The sequence below is a fragment of the Paralichthys olivaceus genome, chromosome 21 (assembly GCF_024713975.1).
Source record: "Paralichthys olivaceus isolate ysfri-2021 chromosome 21, ASM2471397v2, whole genome shotgun sequence".
Classification (NCBI taxonomy): domain Eukaryota; kingdom Metazoa; phylum Chordata; class Actinopteri; order Pleuronectiformes; family Paralichthyidae; genus Paralichthys; species Paralichthys olivaceus.
In genome coordinates, this window is record NC_091113.1 from 8,253,952 (window position 1) to 8,274,344 (window position 20,393).

At 43.4% G+C, this 20,393-nt stretch overlaps 1 protein-coding gene across 5 annotated transcripts in view; it reads right to left on the bottom strand.

Annotated features, from left to right (window-relative positions):
* The window catches only part of LOC109645089 (C-terminal-binding protein 2), a 90,861-nt gene that overhangs the window by 38,888 nt on the left and 31,580 nt on the right, over positions 1-20,393 (bottom strand). For 2 of the 5 annotated variants that reach the window (XM_069517914.1, XM_069517915.1), the window contains exon 1: positions 1,667-3,500. In XM_069517914.1, coding sequence (XP_069374015.1) covers positions 1,667-3,485 — 1,819 coding nt within the window. In that variant the 5' untranslated portion in view covers positions 3,486-3,500. Of the gene's footprint in view, positions 1-1,666; positions 3,501-7,702; positions 7,745-11,412; positions 11,621-20,393 lie in introns of those variants that run through there. The other 3 variants (XM_069517916.1, XM_069517917.1, XM_069517920.1) reach the window with 3 other exon arrangements.

Consider the following 20,393-nt stretch of genomic DNA (forward strand, 5'->3'; position numbering starts at 1 on the left):
GGGCTGGGGGGGTGGCTACCACTGTGACCTTGGAGAGCGGCGTATATTTTCATGAAGCTCGAAAAAGGGACCTCCCACCCTGCTTCCCCCAGAGTCCCCCCCCCTCCTCTGGATCTTGCACCTCACTTCTTATTTCCTTGACAACACATGAAGGGAAGCCACTTCATAAAAGTCATTACTCTATATAAAAAGTGCAGCAGCCCACAGACCCATTAGAGAGGCAGGCAGGATACGGGGTTAGATGGCTGAAAGGAAGGTTAAAAAGATTCAATTCTTCCATAAGCTCATCAGCTCTCATCAGGAGGGAAATATATCAGCTTGTTATGAGCTGAGAAATCAAGCCCTTTATGTGGATGCCTAGCTGGAGAACTGAATCTCACTGTACGCTGAACATAAAAAGCTGCCACACTACTTGCATTAACCTTGCACAAGCCATAGAGGTTCTGCAGAAAGATAAACATAATTATGTGTTCTGTGAAGCCACTAACAACACATTTCAAAAGACAAATGTAGTTAAAAAGGAAACACCGCTGCAGGAAACAAACAAAATGACAAGTTTACTCTTATTGTTTGCAACGGTACATTCTCGAAAGCTTCAAAAGTAATTTTTTTCATGGCGATCACTCTATCAAAATGTAAATTGAGTCTTAAGACTTTGTAAGTGAGCGTTGTAACTGCTGTTGTTCGTGATAATATCTTAATCCAATATATCTCACACTGCCTCAGCTGTGAGATGTTCAGGAGAATGTTAGAATGTGAATGAGAACAGCACAAAGCTCATGAAATTTCCATTCATTGTACAAACCCACTGTCAGAAATGACAATGATTGAATTTGTGTCTGAGAATGAACAAACAAATGTGTTAAAGAACATTTAGCTGCCGTGCAATGCAACCACAATCTCAAACAGACAACAGAGTGTCTATTAAAAACAGTTGCCTATTATAGTCTATGCAACTATACATCCAATTAGTATAATTGGATTTGTGGCAGTTAAGCCATTGATTAGGAGAGAGTCCAGCGTAAAATAGAACGGCAGCAACTCTGCATCAATAAACCTTTACAATATAAAGAGAAGCTGAATGTGTGTATGTTTTGGATATTTTCTTACTCTGTGTTGTAAAAATTAAGAGAACAAACAGTTAAGACCCTGATATTTAGTGCTAGCAGGTTGTAAAGTGTTTTGTGAGTGCTCACCGGTTATCACATTAAAGTAAAAAAAAAGCAAGGTGGATCAACAACACAACACCAAAAGAGCACTGTGGATTCAAAGGATTCTGACCAATAAACCTAGTGAAAGAAAAGCCCCAAAAAATGTTGACCTCAATAACTGGAGCGCCTCTCATAAAAATTCAACGTGGTGATGAGACAGGATCCCCTCCAGCAAATGACACAACTCTGTTGCAATACATGTATAAATAGTTGTGTAGTTAAAAAGAAAAGGCTTCTCATAGCAAAGCTGCTTAGCTTGTCAGATACATCTTACATGCTACCCCTCCATTCAAGTGTCAGAGTTAAATCTCACTCTACATTTATCTACAAGACAAAATCCAAAAAAGGAAATATCACCAAAACCCACTGAAAACAATACAAATCAGCAAAAATTACAAAGAAAACCAGAGAGAAAGTTTGAAGACATTAGTGAAATAGGTGAGGTTTGACATTACTTGTGTCAGGCGTGGTGATCATGGTTGAGACAATGACAGGAGGACCAGTGCGACGTCCAACCATCTTGCTGTTGTTAAGATTTTGCGCTTGGAGAGCAGAGGAAGAGGTTACAGGAACAATGGTACTTTCTGGGGCAGCATTGATCCCTTTCCGGAGCAGTTGAGGGCTGTGAAGGGGGCTTGGCGCTGCTGCTGGTGATGCTGGAGGAAGGTTGGGTGCTCTCTTCATCAGCTCCATGGGGGAATAGGAGCCAGAATAGGTTTTTGGTGCTGCTCCATGGGTGCCTGGGGCTGATGGAGGCTGTTGTCCAAGAGCAGACATGGCAATACCAGTGTGGGCATTATACATTGAGAAGGGTCTTCCCTGAGTCACAGCATTGCTATATCCTCCAGGGCTAATTGGAAAAGCTCCACTTCCCATAGGCCGTGATCCTGGGTAGGTGGTGGTCTCCAGTAGGTGTTGGGAGGGTGCACTACTGGGTCTTCTGCCAAGAAATTCTCCCATCCTGGGGGACACATTCTGGATAGTGCTGGCAGGTTGCTGTATCAGGTTGGGGTCCATGGTCAAACCCTGGGGCTGCATGTAGAGGTCATTGCGATGGCTAAAGCTGTTGGATCGTGTTCGTGGTGCTGTTCCACTTGTCTTGCAACCAAGCACCACACGTGAGAGAACACGGGCCTGGGCCAAGTTAGGGGCCACAGAGCGGACATCATGGTCCTCCATCATCCCCAGGGTGGCATGGGAATCAAAGCCATTTTGCAGCAGAAGAGTGATAGTGCTCTCAGCCAAGCCTTCAGCTCGCAGGGAAGCCAGGAAGGTAGGGTCCACCATCTTCTTGGGGTCTGCAGCACTGGGATGGTGAAGAGGCAGACCAGAGGTAAATCCAGCTGTCGTAGCCACCATTGCTGAACTGGCATCATAATTTGGGTCATAAGGTAGCCTTTGAGAGGCTATAGCTCCATAAGCCCGGGGGAAAGCTCCGTCCATTCCCTGGTATGCTGGGTCCACCACAGTATTGGTGGCAGCTGGCTGACAGTTCAGGGGCACGCAGTTTATATTGTTGTAAGCTTGGTGAGCAGAGAGAGATGGTGGCCCAGCAGCGTAAATAGGAAGAGGGGGCTGGCCCCCGTAGACTGCAGGACCAGGAGAGCTGCCGCCAATACGCTGGACGTCTGGGATCATTTTAGATCCTAGAGTTTCCCTGTACAAACGGCTCAGCTCATGAACAGGAAGGGGAGGAGGGGGTGGAGGAGGCGGGGGAGGAGGGGGAGGGGCAGGAGGCATGGGGTTAGGTGTTGAAGCAGAGGCCAACACGGTAGGTGTGGCCCTTGCCTGTCCTTGATCCCAGGTAGGCCTAACCCCCCTAGCGTTGGACCCATAATGCGACGCTGATCTGGTGAGCAGGTGCTGGTTATCCCTATAAAACCCGGACTCTTCAGGTGGCTGACCAGATAAGGTAGAACCAGTCAGGTAGTAATCCACAGGTGGTGCGGAGGCCAGGCTTGCCATCATTTGTCTGAGGTAGAGGCTGCTGCTGCTAAGATCGGGCACAGAGTTCTTCCTCAGTAGCTGTCCATGCCGGTCCTGTTGGATCTGGGAAGACTGGAGGACTGGATTCTGTTTCTCATCAAGATCTACGTGATGGTGAGACCATACTCCACCATTACCCCCACTAAGTGCCAGAGAATTCCTGCGACCTGCCATGGTGCCACAGTAGTGACAGCGACTTGAAGTCTTGTGGTTCTTTCCTTCAATCCATTCAGGACCGTGATGGCTCAGAGAGCCACCAAAATGCGACTGCTCACTTGAGTTAGGCATCAGTGAAGACAATAATGAGGACAGCTATAAAAAGAAAATAAACCTGGGTATTGTGTTTCAACTCTCCAGTTACACTCCCCCCCAATCAAAAAGGAGTAGTGATGAGAAGAGGAGAAAGGTGAAGCATGAGGTCCCCTTTTACCTGATCTGCTGCGGTAGGCAACCCCCCTCCCCTCACTCTAAAGAGTGTGCTATCATGTAGCTCCCTGCTGGCAGCATATCTAAATAATTCAGCCCTGGAAACATTAGAAATCCACAAGGGCATGAGGCACAACATGACAAACACAGAGTAAACACATGCACACATTCAAACTGAAAAAAACACACCTTTAGGTCGAGGATCTACTCCATTCTACAGCAGGGATCATGCTTGTGGTTGGCATCACGCTTACATTCTATACTAAGACCTAGAGTAGAGAAATTGGGCTAAAAGCACATGCTGGACAATGACAACAGAATGGAGGAGGGGATGGGATGCTCTAATCCAATGAGTATGCTGCACGTCACTGGTAGGACAGCCCTCCCGTCTACAGCATTTGCCACAAGGGGATTAGCATCAAACTAAAACCTGCTTAAATCCGCTGCCCCCTGTGACATCACTTGAACCAGATAGTGTACATAGCCAGCACGCTGCTGAGGCCCCTGGATGTGTTCACAGAGTGTAAAGCTACAGTGTTATGGTGCTTAGTGGTCAGTGCTAACCACTTCATTGGCCTACAGCCGGAATCCCTCTGAGCATGAATGGATCCAGAGGGATCGGGGAGTTTGGGGACTGGCATGCTTGGTGAAGTGTATCTCTGGAGATAGGGGGAGGGGAGCGGTTGTGAAGGCCAGACACAAGCAATGCTGAGGGTCAGTTTTAATCCAGTGGCCACTAGAGGAGAGCCAGGAGCTGCTCCACTTGAACCATGGAGAATGCACAGCCTCTTCTACTGGGCAAGGACAGATTCACATATGCAAATATACACATACAAATAATTACACAAGCAGGAAAGAAGGAAGAACATGCAGCCCCCCCCCCCTAGAAGTTCAATGTACACTCTGGCCCAAAAAAATTATTTCAGATCAAGCAATGATTTATAAAGCATCAAAAACCTGTAAAAAAAATCTTTAATTTGCTTATTTTTCTCACCATCAGTCCAAAGCTGACTGTTTAGTTGCAATATATATACATACAATATATGATATATATATATATATATATATATATACACACACATTTCAAGATATACCTTGAAATATGCGATGTTTATTTTGTGAACAAAACTTAAAACAAATGGGGTCTTTTTTCCTCACAGTTACTGCATACACCAAATGTACACGAGAACAGATATGGCTTATCTGAGATGTTGCCATCAGAGATAACTGTTGGTGTTTACGTGCCATGACAAGAGCAATGTAAACAAAAACACAGTGGCAGAAGGAGAAGAAAAGAGGGCTTTGATAAGAGGGTGATGGGGGGGGGGGCTGATAAGGCTGCTGGCTTTGCCTTCACCTGCAAGACAGACAATATGGGAAAGTACAAGGCATGAGGAGAAGGATATGATTGGACTGCGCTGGACCGTGACAAGTAGATGTCTCCAAGCCTGTTTCTATTCTATACTTTATTTCTGTGTGAAATAGGCAACAAGGGTTTAAAAGGAAGATTTTTTTGCGGCAAGTCTCCAGGGATATTTTCTGGATGCTCCTGAAGCTGAGACACAGAGACAGCGTGACTGAGATGAGCTAAATTTATTACAGTTTAGGAGTGACAGGCGACTGCTGTAGTGCCGTGTCTCTTTACGTTGTCCCACTACCTGTCAAGCAACAGAGGGGAATGCTATAACCAACTTCTTTCATTTTAGAGCTTAAGTGACGCAATCATGACATAAGACCAAAAGCAATCGTTTCATCATGGAACATCCAAATTGAAGAACATTAAGTAGGTCAAAACAAAAAGAAAGCATTTCATTTTCCTTATGGCTCTGCACAGTCCAGGATGATGCACTTCAAAAAGGATGGTTTCTTTCATTGGAGGTAGAGCATACCTAGCAATTTAGTTGAAAAGATTTCTCAGCATCCTCCCAGTCTCCCTGCGCTTTTTTGTCAGCTGTAAAACACACCATTAATCACTGTGTTGTATCTCTCGACGGCGATCGCAATAACTTCTTTTAATAAGCCCCTTCTAGGGCCGTGTGTCACTCAGATCCCCGCTCCCCGACAAAATATTAATAACAATAATAAACATCTCAAGTGGGGTCGGGCTGGTGTTGTTAAATCTGAAACAAGAATATGACATATCATATCTCCTGCCATGCAAATTGCTGTATTTCCCACAATTCATAAGCAGGAGAAGCTGGGGAACCATATTCATCTTGTCTACATCCTCTGATATGCCTCTCATGAGAGCTCCATAATTAAGTGAGCATGCTATATTACACTCATCAAGCAACAGGGACCCCATACTTGCTAGCATGAATAATATAGCAGAAGAAAAGAAACCTAGAACTTACACGATGGATATTTGGTGAGCAGCGTCAGAACTGATGCCAACTCCCGCTCGCTCACTAGCTCACAGCCAATCATACAGCTCTGTCAAAGACCTCTGGGTACAATGTGTTGAACAGACGTCCAGCAACAGTCATGCCTTTGGAGCAATCTGGCCATCTTTCTAGGGCACAGGACGCTAACGGCAGGACTTGGCAGGCAGGGATAGCTGCACAATGATTTACATAGCTGCGACTCTACAACTGCTGATCCATTAAACTTTCATAGGGGCTTCATAAATTAAAACCATGACTGCAAGATCTTGAAAATTTTCCTCAATTACTGTGATTGTACAGTACATTAAAGTTTTAACAAGCCTCTGGGCCCTTTCTCACTCCAACACAAGCGCAGGGAGGAAGGAGGGGCAACAGGGAGAGAGAAACACATGGTACCAATTCTGGTCTGATGGCTTTCGGAGGGTTCACATCTGCTGTGGAATCGAGACGCTGGCCTCTTTGCCACCTCCCATGTCAAACAGACACATGGGTGGGAGAAAGATGGGGCACAACGAGAGACGCTACTCCAGAGCTTTTATTTGCAGGACAAGACTTCTGCTGGACTCGGTGAGGCAACCGATTTGAGTTTTGTCTTGCATTTTAGCAGGATGGTTTGTTCCCTCTTTGCCTCGTGCGCAGCCCTGCACTCCGCCCGCCTATCATTATAAAGCCAGTGGTCCATACTGCATCACAGATGGGGCAGACAGAAGGGAGAGACGACAGCCCGCTTGCTTTTTGGAGAGATGAAGTGTGCAGCTGAGTGAGAGAAGAGGGAGGGACAGAGAGCGAGAGAGGGAGAAGAAAAGAACGGAACAGAAAATGTGATTTGCCTCCCTACCTCACTGATGAAAGCAGATATGAGGTCTAGTTTAATGCAAGAACAACTTTACAATGCTGTGGTTGCTATTAAATATATAGAAAATATACATACACAACATGTAGGAAAATCTGACATTCATCATTCATGTACATCTACTTTAGTGTCACTGCATGGTCTAAGAAAGACGCTATGCTCTTTCACATAGAGATAACCCAACCCAAGCAGTAGAATAAAATATGAAGAATATATGTATGAAAAGTATGACAAAACAAAAAACACTGTATAATATTAGTAACATTTCTGAGTTCTTGATTTACATAACAAAGTATCTGTTACTGATATCAACGGAATTTCGAATGCTCGGCTTCACTCCACTATTACCACTGTGCAGACGGCCTCCAAGTGAGTCACCAAGATGGCAGCTCCTATATCCAGGATATTTTGGCTTCTTTTTCGCACAGTGAGATTAGGGAGAGACAGGTCACCCATCTTTATTTAAAGTCTGTGGTTCTGACCAAGTAAAATTAGTAAGAATAGCCTAAATGCTAGTTGCATGCTTGCAGCAGAGACCCTCATTTGCCACAACTGCATGCAAAGTTAAAAAAATATATTGGTTATAAAGAAATCAACAAAGGAAAGAACAAAAGTCTGATGGACTATTGTGTTTTGTTCAGCATGTAATATGGATAAATTATATTCCTAATTACACAGCCATAAAGTGAGTCATGTAACACATGAATAAATGCACATGTTGATTAAAACATTATCTGAGTAGATTAGAGCGGCTCTAATCCAACCCTGAGGGGAAATGGCTATTGCACTCCACAATCAAAACAACAATCTTAGCATAGGAAGAAAAATTAAAAACAACAGACCAGGAGCAGAACTGTCCTCCCTCTCAGCAACGCAGCCCGACACTGCAAAATAATCATAAGAAAAAATGGTTCAGCTCAAATTAAGCTGAGAACATGAAAGAACCTGAGGCTGAGGAACAAAGGCCGAGGCAGATCACACATCATCCGCTCAGACGACAGGAATGAATCTCGTCACCTCTGAGAAAGAAGGAATGAGAGAAAGAGTGAGAGGAAGAGGGCGCTCCTCTCTCCCCTCCTCTTCCTCACAACGCAGAATTAAAGCTGATGCTTCCCAGCAGCTGCTTTGATTGAGCTAACTAGCAGCTTTTGATAAAACAGTTGCAACCGGCTCCCTGCCTCTTTATTTGCAGACAGGACAGATTATGCTAAATACATATCAAGGACTTAAATGGCTGAATCAGGCTTGTCATCTAACCACAGGGATTCCTTAGATACTGCATTTCGGATCCCTCTGCCAATGTACATCCGCAAGAATGAACAATTTGGGCAATGGTTTAATGTTAAAAAAACATTTATAATATGCAAACTGTCTTGGATGACAGGAGTTGATTTTTAATGTAGGGAAAACAATAGTAACAAAGGCGACAGGGTTTGTTGGACAGTGCAGAGTGTGTTGTCTCAGCAGACGCTCTTAAAAGAGAACGCTCCAGATTCCCACTTGAAAGAGATCGAGGAGAGACGGCACGAATCTCGGCTTCAGCTGGTCTGTATCTGTTTGCCAACTGCGGGCCTGGCTGAAAGAGCGGACCTGGACCGAGATGAGTTACAGCCGACAGTAGCCAAAATAGGCCCTGTGAGGATTTTACCTGCGCGCGGAACAAAAAAGCAGATCCTTGCTTCATGTGTGTCGTCTCTGCATGCTGAGACAATCACCATGACAGCCTTATCACTCTGCTACATGCAATCAGTGGGACAACTTTGCCTGGTCATTGGCTCATGAACAAACGACAAATCACAAGCTGTTTTTTTTTTCTTCTACGCCCTCACAATGGCCGCAGAGGACTGATTCACTGATCCTGTATGATGGCCATCTGGAGAACGTGTGTGTGTGTGTGTGTGTGTGTGTGTTAGTCTGCGTGTGTGTGCATGTGTTTTTTTTTTTTTTAATGTGCGCAAAGGAACATCGACAGGTACGCTTACCATGAGGCAGCTCTGCACGCATCATGGCAACACCTGTTACTGTCTCTGTGTGCGTCTCCTGTGGGCTTTGAGCTCATGCCCAGCAGTGCAGACTAACTGTTGTTCCCTCGGGAATGACTAACTACCTCAGATGTCTGATTCACACGGATGCAACAGCTGGATGTGGACCGTCGCTCTAATCACGAAGGATTTCCACCAATGAACAATCCACCTGTGCTATGAAATATGATATTTATGTGAATCGCCTTTCGGGCTGGGTGATTATTCAATAGCGTTGTTAGGTGACTCTCAGTGAAGTTCTATCGCCCACACAGAAGCACGTCTTTTTTATTAGCTCAGGCTATCTTCAGATAGGAGGATTGACACCACTCACACACCAGTTCCAAACAGATGAAGCAGCAATTTTCTATTACCAGAAATCACAAATTCTTCAAAAACTGCAACCGGCAAATAATGCTTTTGGAGCGGCAGAGAGGAAGTGATTTCCAGTAATGTGGTGCTAGAACGAGCAAGAAATATTTCAAGCTGGAAAGTTCCACAAGTAAAACTGCTTCATGTACCGTTTACAAGACTTCAGTTTCAAGAGATGGCACTAGTATTGTTTGTTGTGTATTTATTTATTTGTGTTCTTTTTCAGTTATGGCTGTCAAATATACATATTTAAAGAAGTTCTATGGCATCGTTCTCTGTATGTATTTGTTTTTAAAAGTGGGGCTATTTAACAATGATATTAATAATCATTTCATTAATTTCAAGTTTAGTAGCATACAGCTGTTGAATTACATTGTACTAGTTGTTATTTTTTTCAATGCACTGGTATTGAATTGGCTCTTAGTATCAGCTGATACACAAACTTCTGTATCAGGAAGGTTCAAATTATGTCAGAATACCTTTTTGTGCAGAAACAGGAGTCGTATCGATTATATCATCTAACATTCGGCAAGAAGGTGAATAAGCATAGTTCAAAAAATGGAGAGACCGCTAACATGTGCATGTTCCTGATATCACACAATTACTCTGTATTTCTGGTCATTTTCTAAAAACCTCAGGAGGAGTCTACTTTCAACATTCATACAATTTGTCTGCATGTTGGACGTTGACACTGATTCTTCTAAATTGCTTAAAATGTGAATGATTCCAGGCAAAACAGGAGATTTCCATATTAAAGTGATAATTTAAAAAAAATGGCTAAGGTTTCCTTTAGTGGATGAAGTAGTATTTTCTTTCCTTCATGAAAAACTGACTTTTTGTTAGGATTGGGGCTAACTACAGGCTTACACAGGATGTGCAGTTTATGTCCTTCAATTCATGCACACAGCGCTGAGGTGCTTACATCATGCTGCAAAACAAATATGCTGGCAGTGGGGGTAATGGTGCATCGAGCTTCATTTTCCAGCACTGCAGTCATGTCTGCCTCTCCCTGCGCTGGCTCCAGGAGGGCCCAGCGGCTTAACAAGCCTCTTGGGGACCCAGAGAGCAGAGAGGAGATGATTTTTCCTCAGGACACAGTCTGACAGACACACACACACACATAAACACACAAGCACGCAGAGCAAAGTCAAACAAGTGGGTTTAAAAATGCACATCCACAAATCTTCAGACACAGTTTATACACCCACACAAAGACTCATATTCCTTGTTGCCTAGGCTGACTTTGTAGCTGTGTGCACAGCAGGGGGCTCCTCTTCTATGCTCAGGCCTTTCAATAGAACACCACTGCTCTCTAATCCACAACCTAAAGCCTAATAATCACCACAGTTCATGGGGTAAAATTGGCTACTTCCAAACAGCCGTGACGGGATAGAAGCCATCCAATCCCCTGCGGTAAATCTAACTTTAGCTCAGATGTTTCCAGATTCTCCACAAGCAGAAGTCACACAACAGACATTCCTACACAAACAGAGCAGCAGCTCACAGATCTCATTTACATCTGCCAGATGACTGCTTGCTGCCGAGGTCAACGTTTATACACTGGTTACTGTGGTCTCTGACATGCTGTGTGCCAGGAGGAAATGATAGCAATCAATGGGTATTGATCACCTATAGGTCTTAGGGTTGTGCTAATCACAGTAGGGATGGTTTGCTCGGGGATGTATAGCTCCGAGGCAATGTCGGTGAGGGAAATAGAAGAAAGCCAGTATTGTAGCAGGGCAACAAGTCTATGTTTTTATATAAGTGTCATGCAGTTTGTCAAATAAGTGGTTACTAAAATCATCTATTTTCTCTGTTAGAATTATTTCTCCATCTTTGGAAACAGAATAGATTTACTGCATCTGGACGTCTGTAACTCCACACCAACAACATAATAATCCGGCAGCCCATCAGATAATTTACCAATATTCAGGGAACTTGACTTTATGCACTGAAGCTCAAAGTGTCAATATCACACCCAGATTAACTTTAATGAACCATGACATTCAAAATTGTCATTTTAAATATGATGAGATCAACTCAGCAGCTGCAGCGGAAAAGTGGAGACAAAAAAAAACAAAACAAGTGTAACTTTACAGTTCACACACACACACACACACACACACACACACACACACACACACACACACACACTTCACCTTCACAGATCCGGTCCAGCCGCTGCCTCTTCACTTTGTGTTTGTCAGTCAGGGACATGGCGTCAAACACAGCACGGGCACGGGGCGGCGCAGCACAGCTCAGCACGGCAGGGCACCTCTCCTCCTCAGCCACAAATACTGACAAGGTTCAGACTCCTAGTGCACTGTCAGCACTATTCCCCGGGGCATAACGCCTCGGCACATACACCTGCAGGAATGGCACAAACACAGAGAAGGCCTGGTTAAACACAACACTGACTCTGACACACACTCGCACTGTATATACTCACATTATTGATGTACAAGTGCAAGAAAAAATCTGACACGGGAAGGCATTAAAGAGTCCTTGACTACAAAGTCACTCAGCCTCACAAAGAGCCCAGGAAGCTGCAGGCGATAGATACACAAAAAAGAAAATCTGTGAATCACACACACACAGACACACACACACACACACACACACACACACACACACACACACACACACACATACACACACACACATACACACACACACTATTGGCGACAAATTGCTTTATTTGCTGTAAAAATGACAAAGCTTCCACGCTGTAAAAGCTCCACTTTTGAGATTCCTTTGCTGACAAACACTCATCTGAAGCTCCATCAACAGTAACTTGTGTCTCTTGAAATTCCTCATTGATCGCAGTGACATTTGACAGAACTTGACTCTCCACAAATAGCAATCTACTTTTTCTCCCTTTTTTTTTGCCCTCAAAGCCGCTCAAAACAAAGCGAGCACACAAACATTTATTCACCTGACAAAAGCTGATCTGAGGAAATGTAAGAGCCGCTGTTAGAACCTGCGATGAGATGTAACAAAAACAGCCTCTTGAGTTGATGTGCTTGCACCTGAAGGTTGACAGACATGTAATGACACATTCAGGCCAACAGAGGGTGGTTAAAATCTACCCAGAGAGGAGCACAGTGTCTGACACTATGGGAGGCCCTGTTCAGACCTGCTACAACCGTCCCTCTGTATCAGGGTGTCAGTTAAACGCATCTTTATTTCTCCTCTGAGCTCAGAAGTTTCTAACATCAAAAAGCAGTTTAGAAACCAAAAAAAAGAGGAGAAAATGCAAAAGAATAAATCCCTGCTTACCTCCTTAACCTCTAAACTTTAACAACCAAAAATCAGGATTGCAGTTGTGATCATATAGACATTTTCAGAGGACATCAGTTTAAGAAAGGCTTGGAAATCAGAGTGGGCTGAAAAATGTTACTCCTCACAATGTCCAATTCATTAACTCTGACAGACACGCAGGCAATTATTTGCACAAATGCACCTTTGTTAGAGGGAAAACAGACGAGTGTGCATTTCTTCACTGGCAGCACATAAAGAGCAGAGCGTGGATCAGCATCTTAGCGAATTAGAGTAAAATTATTGCAACACAAAAGGGGATTAAATGTTGCAAATGCCACGTCGTGCTTGTCTAGGACCAGAGCCAGATGCACCTCTCCTCGCTCAGAAAGTGCTGAGGCCATGAAAATGTCTCCGCGTGCCAGAAAGCATCAGGGCGGGCATTACTTGAAGTCCTCGTCAGTCCTTTTCTAATCAAAATTTACTGGGAAAAAGAAGAAAAAGAGAAAAGAAGGTAAAGAGTTCGATGAAAAACTCCCTCTATTATTATCTGAGAAATCAGGGGGGTGTCAGTAGTCGTCAGTCGTCTGGGCTTGACCTCGGGGGGCTGGTGTGGGTGGTTCTGAAGAGTGACATCATCGAAACATTCCGCACATATGGGACCACACAGACTCATCGTACACAGAGCACCTTATAAACATGTCACCAAACACTATGTCTGAGGGGTGTTAGCTGTCGTTAGATATCATCTGTCACTTGGACATTTTTCTCTCAACCAGCGTAATATATTTCCCAGAATGCTTTCAACAACCTTAGAGTTGGGCCTCAGAATTAGAGCTAGAGGTGGGTGCATACAGTATATACACTGAACTTAAAGTAAAGCAGAGTGTGCACAAACTCAAATTTAGAAGTCCAGACAAGCATTTAAGGTCTGAGATGAATGTTTGTGCCGAGCCGTCGTCGAAGCTCATTAGGACAGAATAGAACTTTAAAATAGTCAGAATCTCTGACATTTCCTACATGAATAACTATGACATTTTTTAACTGATTTTTAATTTACTACGTTTTTGTTTAAGCACACAATGCTCTATATTCAATGATTGCTTTGTAGCTAAGTAAGTCAGTTGACAGAAAATTAATCTGCCACAAATCTGTAATCGATAAATCCTTTCAGCAGTGTTTTTGTGTCATACAGTGAATGTAAACAAAGCATTTTTAACGGAAAAACCTTTTTCATGGGAAATATGTATATCGTTTGAGTTAAATACACATTTTGGCACGGGGAAGTCTCACAGGACGGGTCACTTCCAGGGTGTCCTTCTGACGAGGCAGCAGTCTGTCTCCAGTATGGTAACGTGCTGCTGGAAAACCTCACCCTGTTACTTGATTCATTTCAGTTCCTCTCCCCCTCGTCCCTACTCCTCCCTTTTCATCTGTCCATCTTTCTGAAGTGCCGCTGCTGCTGCTGAGGTTTCTCACACACAGTCATCAATCCCCGGGCCGTCTTCCAGGCTTGTAAAAAGGACAGCTCGGTTAAATGGACTTCACTTATACAGCGTTTTTCTCGTCTTAACGGCCACTCACAGCGTTTTACACAACAAGTCACACTTACATATCTGCACAAATATTCATACAGCGCTTCTAATGACGCGCTGATCAGACCAGAGACTTTCCGATTCATGCATGAGAGTGCGACTGTGTGTGTGACATAAAGAGTGAGAGTGACAGAGAGAATAAAGAGTGTTCACAGAGGCTAACAAGACCCACACACTGTCCAAGCCTTCCACCATTCCTTTTTCTCTTCCCTTGCTTTTCTGCTGCACTCACTTCCTCAGCTGCCCACGAGCAGAGTGCGCTCACAAAATTTACTTACATGACTAAAATACAGCCAATCATGCATAAAAACAGATGAAACCAGGCAGAAGAAAATCTAAAACAAAGCCAGCCGGGCCTGAAAGGGTATTTAGGCAGGGATTTTGCACTCCAAGCCCAAACACAAAGGTCACACACATGAATCTTAATATTTAAGAGGCATTAAAAGTCAGATGATTGATAAAACTCCCTGCCTGCAGGGCCACAGCTCATTGAAAGAGAAACATTTGTGTGTGAGTGCAAGAGAGGCCAGGACGTTAAAAACGCTGGAATCCATTTCTGTGATGGCCGGCTCCGTCTCCCAAGGACGGCTCCGCTGCCAGCAGCGCGATCACACTCCACAAACTCTCCTCAATGTCAGCATCACACAGAGATCACTGTCTGAGTTACTGTCCACAGAGGTGGGGGAAGGGCTCGCAGTCAGAGGGGGCTTCTGACACAAACACAAAGGACGGTCTTCAGTTGGTGCTAAAACAAAAAATGGATAGAACTCTAACTTTTTCAACTTTGTATATGGAAACTTGAGTTTTTAAAGTATTAAGCTTTATCAACAGTTTTGTAGCTGTATCCCAATTCAGGCGCCGTGTCCTTTGTGGGCCATGCAAAGGATTTCACATTTGTGTCACCACCTTGTCCCGCTCTTACCATTGCATAAGCTACTTTGAGCGGCTGCACTTACTGCAGCTTCTACACCCAGACAGCTAGCTTGTTAGCCTCATCACTAGCTCGCAATGAATCCTGAGCTAGGTCAGCCCAAAAATAATCCACACATTGGATCTTATGTTACTCAGGAATGGAAGGACAGCCTAGTTGTGCCACTGTGACTTCCTGAATAGACACAGAATTGAAACACAGCTTTTTTTCTGCCTGAAACAGCATCACTAGATCCTAGTGGCTCTGAAATAGTGCATATCTATCTACCCAACAGTCCCCCTGATTGCACACACAATTGCATACAATCATAAATATCAGTCCCTTACACATGCCTGATTTTTTCATCCAGATCCTGGATATTCTCTGAGAAATCAAGTAAAATAAAAAAAACAATATATGATGGATATATATATATATATATATATATATATATACATATATACATATAAATATATATATATATATATACACACATATATATACATACACATACATAATCCTTCAATCCTACTTATCTAGTAAGGGTCACAGGGGAGCTATAGAACCAATTGGGTAAATTGTGTTACATAAAATTATAGTTTGACCTTTCATTGACCAAACAATTCATCCATGAAGCAGAAAAAAGGGATTTATGGATGAATAATTAATGATAGCTGGAGTAAAGAGCCATTACACTAACAGTAACAGTTCATGTGTTGACACAGGTCAGTGTGATTCAGGTTCGAGGTTAACGTTAGAGGCTGGAGAACAGAGGAGCTACATTTATTCTTTTTTGTTTAAGACAGACTGAAATATGTGTGTGGACATGAGTGGGACTGTGAAGGAGCCAAACTGGATACAGAGAGAGAGAGAGAGAGAAAGAGAGAAAGAGAGAGACAGAGCAGCTAAGACAGTTTGAGAGATTGAATAATTAAAAAGGTCAGGCTACCTGCCTGCTGTGTGTCGCTGCACACACATGCATGCACACGCACACAGTTCTGAGGCACAATGCACACTGGGGCAAAGACTGCGTAGAGGAGTCATTTGGGGGAGTGATCATTTTCCCTGGAACACAGTGTAGTTTGTGAACTAATTGGGTGAATCCATAATTAATTTGCTGACATTAAGCCTTAGGGTCTGCCCCACTAAGACTCAACTGCTTTCGAAGGATGTGAAGAAGTCCTCGTGAAGCCTCGGGCTCACTGCTGAAGGGCACAATCTCGCTCCGACGCTTCACAGCCCAGGTTCTGACATTTCGAAGGGGCGATATCTAACAGACGTGCATTTCCACCATGTGTCAGTTAACTCGCGGTACTGGAGGGATTGGTTTAAAGTAGGCCTCGATTTCCTCAACGAAACATTTGAGTGATGGATAAATCTAGAAAATCCATAGTCAACATGTTTTTAATTGACGTAACAAGAGCGGGCTGTTTTTCTTACCTGACTGCTCTATCCTCAGGGAAGAAAAAACATCAATGTTGAGAGGTATTAAGAGACTTCTCTAGACTTATTAAAGCAGAGAGACCCTAAAGTATCTGGACACACACACACACACACACACACACACACACACACACACACACACACACACACACACACACACACACACACACACACACACACACACACACACACACACACACACACACACACACACACACACAGGATCGGTCTTGAGTTAATTTGACTTTGATTTCAATAGTATTTCTCAGGATAAATAGGACTAATTTCTGCATTTTCTTTATTTTTATCCCTGTGAACTCTGCAGTAAAAATGCATCATCAGTGTGAATGTGTCATATCTCTAAAATCTGGACAACGAAAAGGTGTTGTTCGAATTTGCTGAATAAAGTCAATAACCTCATTGATCCAAAAGATTTCTGAATATAGAAACATGAGCAAAAATATTTCTCAAATCTCCTTAAGTTATTTGAACTATGTAATATTTTTAGTTTTTGAGATATGCCCATTTTTCTCTGCTCCTCTCCCGCCACTCTCTAGCACCACTCCTTCAAGACGTCATCACGAGCGTTCAACATGATGAGGTGGAAGACAGCGGTTTTGCTGCATGAAGAATGAATGTTCGAACTCTTATGGTTATTTATATTCTAGATTGATTTGAACAGGATCTTGCAAACAACAATCTCCCACGGCCATTTAGGGGAAATTCCCACAGATCGTCAACACAATTAATTTACATCATAATGAGAACACAATGTCATGAGGTGAGAGACCTCTGTCTTTCGTCTCATGACATTGTGTTCTGGTCAAAAGAGAATGAATGTTCCGGCTATTATAGTGTTTATTTCAGATCTCTCATTGTGAGTTAACAGCCGCCTGCAGGACGTCTGCTTTCAGAGGGTTGACTTTGAACACGGAATCTACATGTATAGTAAACATGATTAGGATTAAAATTACAATAGCATGTTGTAAAATGTTTACTCAAATGTTTTTTTGTGTGATAATTAGTGCAACACATGGAGGTTCTGTTTTGGGTCCCGTCAGGAAGGAAAGAGGGTCGTCGACCAATCAGAAGTTCAGTAGTTAGTTTCCCCTATGCCTCAATGTCCTTTTGTGAATATATACTGTATAAATATATATATATAAAACAGGATTCTTCAGGCTTGGCAAAGACATGCACTCTGAGCATGTTCGTAGATCATTTTTAAGATTTACCCAAAAATCATGACGAACAGCTGGTGTGCTTTATAAACGTGACACTAGAATAATATGAGCCATAGTTTAAAGCCGCAGAGAAGAAAGTGAAGCAGGATTAGACGGGAACAGCCGTTTGATCTAGACATGTTTGAATTGTATTATGTAACCATACTTACGCTGTGCGACAATATTTTACAGGCAATCTAACCACATTCTGGTGAAAGTAGTGACACCACAGGGATTTTATCATCCTAAGTGCAAAAATATTTGGACAGTGTTGAATTGTTTTGGAAAAACGGTGCTGAAAGTGATGAAATGTTGAGTTTTTGAGCTCAAGTGCAGGATCATTTCATCTGTATTGGACAGGCAGAAAGTAAGATTATCTAACTGGTTATTTTTAGTAAGCTGGCAAATTATATTTCATTCAGGGAAGCTTCAGATGAAATCTTTCAATGAGTTGTCAACTGTGCCGCAGCTCTCTACTCTGTATTTATCTTCCCCAGCTGATGCTACAACCCCTTTGAATTTCAAGGTAATATCTCAATTTGGGTTCTGTGGTAATCCTCAGCAAGACTGTAAAAACATGCAGCGCTCGCTTGAAGATAGAGAAGTTGGATAACTCTTTCTATCTTACTGTGGACACCCTGCAGCACCGGCCGGGTTCCGCTATTAATCCACATTCAGCACTTACTTCTCCTGACTTAATTTCCCGGCGGAAATTGTGAGAAGAGACAACTGTTAAAAGTTATCTGACTGGTGTGCAGCAGGAGAAATAGCACACAGCAATCTCCATGCCTCTTACAGCTGATTCCTATCAAAAGACCGCAGCTCAGCGAGTGTCTTCAGAGACTCAGAAATGAGAACCTTTCGCGCAAAGAAGCTCACGTTGCTGTTAACCTCTATCCTCTCAATTTCCCTTCAAAACAACAAACACACGTCTCAATGACAAGGCTGTTTATACTATTGATATTACAATCCATTATTGTGCCCTTCAAAAAAAAAAAAAAAAGGTATGTTTTCTTTCCACTACAGACCCATTTGAACAATGGAAGCCATTTTCCCTTTCAGATGCTGGAGTTCCTCCAGAGGTAAATCTGTCAGCACGGGGCCAAAACAAAGAAAGAGAAAACAGGAAGGTGTGGACACCCTGCAGCACCGACCCGGCTCGACTATTAATATCAACTTACATGCCCATATTCTCAGCACCTCAGGCAGAGCAGACTGTGATTTCCATGCACTGAACGAGGCCTGTGACAGCGTAGGCAGGTGACAGCTTGACACACTTATATTTAGCTCGGTAAGCACGACGACCTGAATGCCTTCAAACTGCAGAATTGTTGAACTAGTGGCATCTCTAATGAAAATTTGTCTTGAAATACACAAACAGGGCAGTGCTCGAAATCCAAGCTGTGGTAGCCCACCTTGTGCTATTTACATCCGATCAATAAAATCCTGTTTCTCAAAGTTCCACAGGCTGAGGTTATCAGTGCGAGCCACAGACGCAGCCAGAGCTGGAAAACACTTCCCAATGCAGGAAAGCGCCTGCAGCGTGCCAACCTGGTGAGCAGAGGGGAGGCGTGGCCTGCCTCGCAAGGGTGAGGTAAGAACCCGACCTCACCGCCAGCTTGGTGTCAGCGAGAGGCCAGGCCCCAGCTCAGACAGCCTGCCCGAGTCCAGCAGGCTCGGCCCGGCTCCCTCCGGGTCCTTCCAGGAAGAGCCAACGTGATTCACAGCTTCCTGGTCCAGGAGAATGAGGTGCTTCCACTCCCCCCAGAATGTGCCCACAAACACACACACACACACTCATCGCTCAAGCCCTCTCCCTGTGGACGCTGAGACGGCCAACTCTGTGCTGTACTCGGGCTTACATTGGGAGGAGGCCAAGTCAAACAATGTGTTGATAAAGTCCAGAGCAGAGCGGTGAGGGGAACACAGAGAGAGAGCTGTGCCGAAACACACACGGACGGAGATTCACACAGCCAGGAACATTTAAAAGATAATTCCACTTTGTCTCATTTTCATAGTTTCGGTCCTGTTGGTATAATAACACTGTACTCAGCCAGTTAATTGCTAAGGTCTGGGACCACATGGACTAATTTGAGAGAAAAAGCTGAAGGTGAATGGGAAAATTATTACCAAACTGTCTGTGGTGATCAATCACAGTTTATACATCATCATTCTCATTCAACTTTGACCTTCATACAAACACAGTTTTGTGCTTGTTTAAATTGGTTTTGATAAGCTGGCGTCACTGTCTGATCACGTGACCACTTGTGTCTCTTCTCAAGTCAGATCTCTTGTTGTTTTTTAGTAATAGAGTTCAACAGCATTGTTCCAGGAGTAAAACTCCCATTCATTTTCTGAAGAGAGATTTTGATTATCAGCCATAATAATTTAACCATCCAAGGTAGACTTCCAAAAGCTACAAGGTTTTGAAACAATGTTACATGCTCCGGTAACAACCGTTACTGTGACAGCCCACTGTTACCATGGAAATGTTTACCACAACTACCAAAATTGGCTACGTTGGGATGGTTCAGTTTACAACAGAGCGACAATTATTTCTCTTTCTAACATTGGATTTTTTTAGGAAGTTATTTGAAAAGGATCATGCCCAATTGTTAATGGGATATGTAGTTTCTTCACTCTTAAATTAATTACGGACACAGACTTGTACCTTTACCCTTTTTCCATTTCCAAGACAATGTTTTGCTCTGAAT